The sequence below is a fragment of the Megalops cyprinoides genome, chromosome 2 (assembly GCF_013368585.1).
Source record: "Megalops cyprinoides isolate fMegCyp1 chromosome 2, fMegCyp1.pri, whole genome shotgun sequence".
Classification (NCBI taxonomy): Eukaryota; Metazoa; Chordata; class Actinopteri; order Elopiformes; family Megalopidae; genus Megalops; species Megalops cyprinoides.
In genome coordinates, this window is record NC_050584.1 from 54,598,761 (window position 1) to 54,606,278 (window position 7,518).

Below are 7,518 nucleotides of genomic sequence, written 5' to 3' on the forward strand. Positions count from 1 at the left end.
ACCACATCCACACACACACACACACACACACACACACACACACACACACACACACACACACACATCCACACACACATCCACACACACACACACACACACACAAACACACAACACACACACACACACACACACACACACACACACACACAAACACACACACACACACACACACACACACACAAACACACTGATAATGCAGAAAAACAAGAACAAACAAGAATAACAATAACAGAGACAGAGGACGAATCACATTCTTGTATACAGTCAGTTCATGTATGAGTTCACTGTCCTAAAACATTGTGCTCATTTGTCTCAGCACTCGGGCAAGAGTTTGAGCGTCAGCTATGTCACCATATAGAAAACTACAAAAACCTAAAATGGCAGTGAGTGGAGGAGAAAGTTACTTTGGGACAGGCTGTAATCTAGGTGGTGCATCTGGACTGCAGGAGTTCTGGAGTGAGGTGAATGCAATCCTCTGATACTCTCACAATCAGCCAACAGTTATTTTTCACAGTAAAGGTCACACTGCAGCACAGTGAGGTGGAAGGTCATCGGATGATGTGCACTACTATGGTGGATGCACACTGAAGTGGCTGATACAGAAATTCTGTAGATTGCTCTGTGTTCCATTCTTGGTTGGGTAGCAGTGGATTTAAAATATCAGTTTCAAATGAATTTATTGTCAGTAGAGCAGTATGTAGTAGTCTTTTGTAGATAAATAACATGTATTTGTAATATGCATTTTTTTCCTTTTTTTTTTTTTAGAAAAATGCCATTTTCTTCCATGTAAATATACATATACATATTACATATCATGTTAGCAAGCAAAGCATAATTTATATTTAACAATTATGAGTTATAGCAGTTTATCCACATATGTAGGAAAGTGATTAAGTTGGTTAGTGATTATTCTTTTCTGAGTTTTGTGCATTTTATCAAACCATAAAGAGTAGGTTTTCTGAGAACAGTGGTTTTCTCCTAAAATGGGGCCACATGCAGCTGTAAACATGAAAACACAAGCTCTTGTGACAAATCAGGAAAAATGTATGGTCTAATGAGTGTTTATAGCCATTAAGTACAATTGGTTAGATGGTTCCACTCTCAGCTTCCATTCTTTTATAGAATGGAAGCTGAGTGGAGAGAAACAAAATTTATTTATGAGGAAGGTAAGTATGAGTGTGTGCTTTTCAAAAGGAAACTTTTAACTTTGAAAATAAAATATCTGAATAGCCGATAAGAACATCTCCTGAGGGCAGCAAAAGAACCGGGATGAATTACACACACGTCAAACTGAAAGAAAAACATGCCAGTCAATTATTCAGCATTTGTGCCATTCATTAAGTGATGACTGTCTTAAAAATGTTACCACTGTATATGTTTATGATGTTATCATTATCAAGTTTTGGTTGAAATTCAAATTGGGTCACAAGTAGGATTAAACTAGAAGAAATATTTGGTAAGGAAACAAATTTGATGTCATATTTTAAGACACACAGGAGGCTATAAGTGAAAAAATTCCAACTTACACGATTATATTTCATTTAAAACTTGCCTGGCAGTTGATTGGTGGCCACAAGCTACTTAAATTGAAATATAGTTGCCAAGCCAGTAGGGGTCAGTCTGGCCAAGTCAAATGAAATGGCCAGAGCAGTGCCAGGAACACTATGCTACTACAAACATCAATTTTCAAACAGATCCAACACCTCATGGCTCACTGTGGCTTGTTTCATGTGTGATGAAAGCTGTCTTTAATGCACATTAAAATATGAAATTAAAAATATGCAATGTGCAATAAGTACAAGAAATGGTTTTACTATGAAAAGATCACACTTATTACAGTTAAACTTCACCCCAGCCAGTGGTGCAAGTAGGCAAACAGTGTGATTCACAGAAGCAACCTGATAAAAAGGTTAAAGAACATTGAGGGGGGGGAAGAGAACATTGTAAGAACATTAACACTGAATGTTCCCTTCAGTGGCCTTGTTAAATTTACATTTTAAACTAATAACAAAAGTTGGATCTCCGTCATTGCTTACTTTCACCATGCTTTTTCTGTTTTTCTGTCACAAATAGACATAAGTTGAGATAACGACCGCTTTCTTTAATGGAGTGAACAATTAAACCACCCAGCAAAGTTAACACCCACTTGATCTGTCCACTGTCCACTCCCCCAAAGCTTTTTTTTAATAGATTCATTGTGCACCGGCAGTGTTGTGGCGTTGTGGCTCATTCTGAAAGCGTTTACTTCGAAAAGAACATGGAACTGATATATATAGTTTTATGTTTCATTTTGTGGACAAATGAGGCTTTATCAACGGAAACAAGTAAGACTTTTATTGGTTATTGTGTTGCATGTTTGTGAAAAATGTTTCATCACATGTTCTAGCGAGCCTAGGCAACAGATCTAGGGGATATTCAAGAAACAGTGGCTTAAAATGAATTCGTATGTTAATACGTTTCTGTGTATAAATATTGTGTGAGTAAATATCAGAATGGTGCAACGGAAACGAAAAGTCACGAGTGCCTTTTAAACCAGAAAGTACTGTAAGGTTAGACACGCTATTTTCTTTGTTCTCGATTTCCAATACAAATTCCAATTAAAATACAAAATAAGTCCTAATAATGATAATAAATACAATGTATGTGCAGACGTATAGGTTTTGGTTCAGATTACACAAGCCTTTTGATTACGTTGGTTTTTGAATGCCTGCATGAAAGACTGATATATTCCAGACAGATCGTAAGGGCTTTGGTGTTTTCCCTCCGTTTGAACAGAATGCCCCGGCCTCCCAGAGGTAGGCAATGCTGACTTGAACGAGGAATCTCAGAAGGACAATTATACCGATGGAGACTTGTTGTACTTCACTTGTAGAGTCGGCTACGCATCTACCAGAAGAATAACGTACAGATGCAGTAATCGGCGCTGGATAGCAGTCCGTTCGGCCACATGTTCGCGTAAGTTATTCTCAGACTGATGTCATACGCTAGGTATTTATAAGGAAACCTGTTTAATCTACTTTTACTGAACATTGTTTTGCGCTCCACTTCAGCAAAGCCATGCGAACTTCCCGAGGACACGCCAAATGGTCGCTATGACATCGTGACCGGCACAGACTTAGTATTTGGAACTGTTATTAAATACACCTGCAACGAGGGGTATGTAGCCTGGTCACTTTGTCTTTAATGTGTGCAAACGTGTTGTTGTAAACCTCTGTCTGTAAAGAACCTAAACGTGGTAACATCTTCTTTCCTGTTCTTCGCCTCATGATTTAAACCGTCTTTAGCATCACACAGTGCAGCACTTAATTTTAAACACAGTGTAAACGTAAACCAGGTAATGCCATATTCACACTTATCTGCGTCCCGGAAGAATGGCCTTCATTTCTTACTCATTCACTAATTTATACTTGCAGCTACCAGATGGTGAGTAGATCCGACACCAGATCATGCATGGTAGAAGGATGGAGTGACCACGTACCGTTATGTGAAGGTAATCACAACCTGAATGAAAAGGAACTACTATTCTGAGTTTAAAAGGATAAATGAATACAGTTAATTGTACACACATTTAAAATAGTAACACCTCCGATGAAAAATAAGCACGGCAGGGTGGCCAGTATTTACCCACTTTGTGGCAGTTTTTGCAGAATCATTAATGGAAAGAGTGTGTACGCGAGTCTGTGTGGGCTTAATCGTGTGAGTATTTTATTTGTAGTTTTGTGTGTATTGTTTTTGTTGGTCTGTTTTTTTTTTTTTTTTTTTTTTTTCAAAATGATAAAGTTAAAAATCAATTTAATCTCTATTGAGTTGAACTGAATATCTGTTAAAATTATGTGTGGGTTCTTTTGAAAATTGTCAAGCTTCAATTTCTACTGTTGTTATTCCATCTTTTCAGTTTCTCATTTTTTCTTTCATACATTTATTTTCTTCCCACAGCGGTCAAATGTGTGGCTGAAATAAATGATGACAGTGTGATTGTTAGCGGACTACCAGACAATAAAAATCACATAGAATCTGGACATGTATTACATTTTAAATGCGAGTCCTCAGAACAAACACTAAAAGGGGAGTCAGAGGTTGTTTGCTTATCAAATGGGACATGGAGCAGTCAGTTTCCTACATGTGAAGGTAAGTCTGTTTTTCTCATTGAGGTCATTTAATGATGATTAAATGAATACTGAGACACAGTAAGAAGCTGGAAACTGTTGTCACCTATTAAAATATTAGAATGTTAATTGTTGCTGCCCAGTCTTGATGTCATGGGAAGGAATTTGTTTGTAATTTATTTTGTATATATATATATATATGTAATGTGCTTTTCTAATTTTTCTCTACTCTCATTTATGGAACATAGATATATTTTTGGCAAATATATCTGTACACTTACAGTATGTGCCTAATGAATTCATTCCTCCATTCATTTCTCTGTCCTAGTCAAAGAAATTTTGAAGGTGCTAACGAATTACTGAAATAGTGAAACTGTTAGTGCTGACTGAAAAATACATAGAGTGAAATACAGATTTTGTTCTAAGGACTAACGTTACTTCACCTCCCCACCTGTTTTCTAAGTGCTTGAACCGGTCCGACCTCCAATTTCCATGAAACCACAAGGTACGAATATGAGTCAGCTCTAGAAGTCTATATTCAACATTTTGAAAATAAACAATTGGTTGAGTTTCAATGGTGTTTGATTTTCCAGTAACAGAACCTTCTCAGTTATATTAAGCAGCATGCAAGAAATCATTGTCTACATTGAATCAGATGAAATAACCTTTGCCTTATAATTGAAATGTCAGGATATGCATATTGAAAAACTTAAGATCATATGATTCTACTGTACCAGGGAAACAAAGGGGAGACAATGTGTGGATAGTTCAGTATAACATCTAGCTTTTGTATATTTTCTGTTTTCCTTTAAAGCATGAGGACATGAAAAATGGCACAACTTAATTGACAGTAGCTAAATAAATGTTCATCAACATATGATGCATACCCTTAATGATGAAACTTGTTTTATGTTACAATTCAGGTTACTCTTGTGGACCCCCACCATTAATTAAATATGCCGATATCAGAGGCTTCCAAAAGGACACCTACCGGCATGGTGAAAGAGTTGAATTCCAGTGCCAGAATTTTTACAAACTTAGTGGCACAAATACTATGCAATGCCAATATGGACAATGGACTAAGTCACCATTATGCCTTGGTGAGTTACACAGCACTCTATTATTAGGAATTTTTATATTTTTTATTCCCAGTAGAGAATGCACATTCTGAACAGTAATGTAGAACACTGTTTAGGGTTATTGTTGGCCAGCTGTATTTTGGCTGTCTCTGATTATGTGATATTAGTATTTACTGCTTGTGTACAAAACACAAACACAATTCATACATAGATATTCTGTTTTTAATAATCTGTCTTAAATTCTATATATGATGTGATTTGAATCATTAGAGACACTCAGATATTTATGAATTTGTATACCTCAGTATTTGATAGATCAAGGTGAAGAAATCTATCTTGATCCTTTCATGTACAAAACTTGTTATGGTCACTTATTCTGGTCACCTAGGGAGAAGAATGCTCATACAAACTGACAAACTTAGTTCCTAGTAACAGTATGCAGCTAAGTTTTGTGAATTTGTAAGAAGTTTGATTTTGACATAAAAGATCATTGACCAAACTGATTTGAAGAGCTCATCAGTTATTAGTTGTAATTTAAAATCACATTGGTGAAAGCATATATGTGCTGCTATTTATATGCTCTTTTTTATTTTGTTTTAAGAGCCATGTATAGTGACAATTGAAGAAATGCAGAGACGGGGAGTTATGCTCAAGTACGGAACTGAAAGAAAGCTTTACGTACCACACGAAGACCGGGTTCAGTTCGTGTGTGCCCATTGGAAAAGTCGAAGCGATGGAGATTTGATTCAGTATTGTCACAATGGGAAAATGCATATTCCCTCCTGTTCTTAGGGCAGCCATATTCAAGAGAGGCTCCCAGGAAGAATTTAGTAAATGAATAACATTTGAGTTAACCAAGATTCATTGGCCTAGTGAGTGTCTCAATACCAGTGTTGAAATACTCTCCAAACACAAATAAAATATTCATGGATCTTAACTTTTTTTTGATCTAGTGTTATTTACTAGTCTAGGATAATGTCTGCTAAAGCTTCTGAATGTTATACATGGTAAGATGTTTGGGTCAATACAGCTATTACATTTATACTGTAAAAATATGGCCATCCACTTTCAGACATATTACAACAAATGCAAAACTTGTTTGCCACACCGGTGTGAATTATGAAACAATTCAGGCAAAACTAAAAAACGTGTCAGTATTTTTTTTTTTGTCAACTATTTTGGTCTTTACAAGAATGAAAAAAGAAGAAAAAAAAATTGTACAAAATAATACTACTTTTTAAAAAGTCATTCATAGTTAAAGTCAAACTTTGAAATGTATTTTAGTGAGTCCCTCTCCTGTCCAAAATACAGTGGAAGGTCCTCCAGTTTTCAGAAAGTATAATGTGTCAGTTGCACCCTATTGTCTGTCAGTACCTCCAGGCCCATTTCAACATTTAGTCACATTTGTAAATTTATGTTTCTGAATTATAATTTTGGTTCATACTCTATTAGCCTGATCCAGTTACCTTGCTGAACCAAATGTATTTCGTTTCCAGAAGACTTCCACCTGCAACAGCAACTCAATTGAGAAGCATGACACCCGTGTTATATTAGGCTCTTGAATTCCTGTACGTATTTATGTTTAATTCACACTTTTTTTAATTCACACTGAAAAAAAGTCATTCTCATGACTTTTTTTTCAGATCATAGGAGTATTATCAAAGGCATGCAAAAACACAAAAGTAAAAATATAACAGCCATTCCCAACTCAACTGAACATATTCAAAATGAAAACACAAACAACTGTTTTATTTCATGTGGTGTCAAATAGTAACCCATTAGAAAATAAAGCTTTAGTTTCTTCCACTAAATTACTTTTAGGGAAACTGAGCTTCTGTAAATATATAAAATTTACAGAACATTTGAAGTCTCATAAACTTTGATATTCAAGACAGCAGCCTTTATTTAGTGGAGCAGCTGGTAATGTGCCTTATATCAGCTCTAGGATCACAGTTCACATTGCATTACTCAGTGCAAAACTAATTCACTTAGGTTTTTTGTTTTCTTAAAATTTTAACCATGCCACTGAATTTGCAAATGGCTTCTTCAACACTGTTCATATATTTGTAATAGCTGGCCCAGTGGATTTACTGAATTTAGTACTGTACCAAGCAAGTTTCAGATGTTTTATAGAATACCTTCACTAAAACAAAACCACAAATACCATTCAGGAAAGCAGGTGTTCTGTTAAATAATACATCTACCTCTATCTCACATGTATCAACAGTGTCACAATGCAGCTCAGCTGGTGCATGGAACAAAACCAGTAGACATTACAGCCTTCCAGTGTCAGGGTTGTTAAGCTTCCTTATGAACTTTCTATGAACAGTGAG

General features: G+C 35.9%; 1 protein-coding gene across 1 annotated transcript; it reads left to right on the forward strand.

The window, feature by feature from the left end:
* The first annotated feature begins 2,052 nt into the window (after positions 1-2,052).
* LOC118772983 (complement factor H-related protein 2-like) lies at positions 2,053-6,122 on the forward strand. The gene is made up of 8 exons (XM_036521695.1): positions 2,053-2,324; positions 2,776-2,955; positions 3,051-3,156; positions 3,414-3,490; positions 3,937-4,128; positions 4,570-4,611; positions 5,030-5,206; positions 5,787-6,122. The coding sequence occupies exons 1-8, from the start codon at positions 2,258-2,260 to the stop codon at positions 5,975-5,977; spliced, it is 1,032 nt and encodes a 343-aa protein (XP_036377588.1). The 5' UTR covers positions 2,053-2,257; the 3' UTR covers positions 5,978-6,122.
* Positions 6,123-7,518: the final 1,396 nt, after the last annotated feature.

Excerpts from the sequence above, each read along its gene's own strand:
- LOC118772983 (XM_036521695.1), top strand. The coding sequence starts at position 2,258 with ATGGAACTGATATATATAGTTTTATGTTTCATTTTGTGGACAAATGAG. Across the intron at positions 3,491-3,936 it reads CCACGTACCGTTATGTGAAG|CGGTCAAATGTGTGGCTGAA; the intron begins GTAATCACAACC and ends TTCTTCCCACAG. Across the intron at positions 5,207-5,786 it reads TAAGTCACCATTATGCCTTG|AGCCATGTATAGTGACAATT; the intron begins GTGAGTTACACA and ends TTTTGTTTTAAG.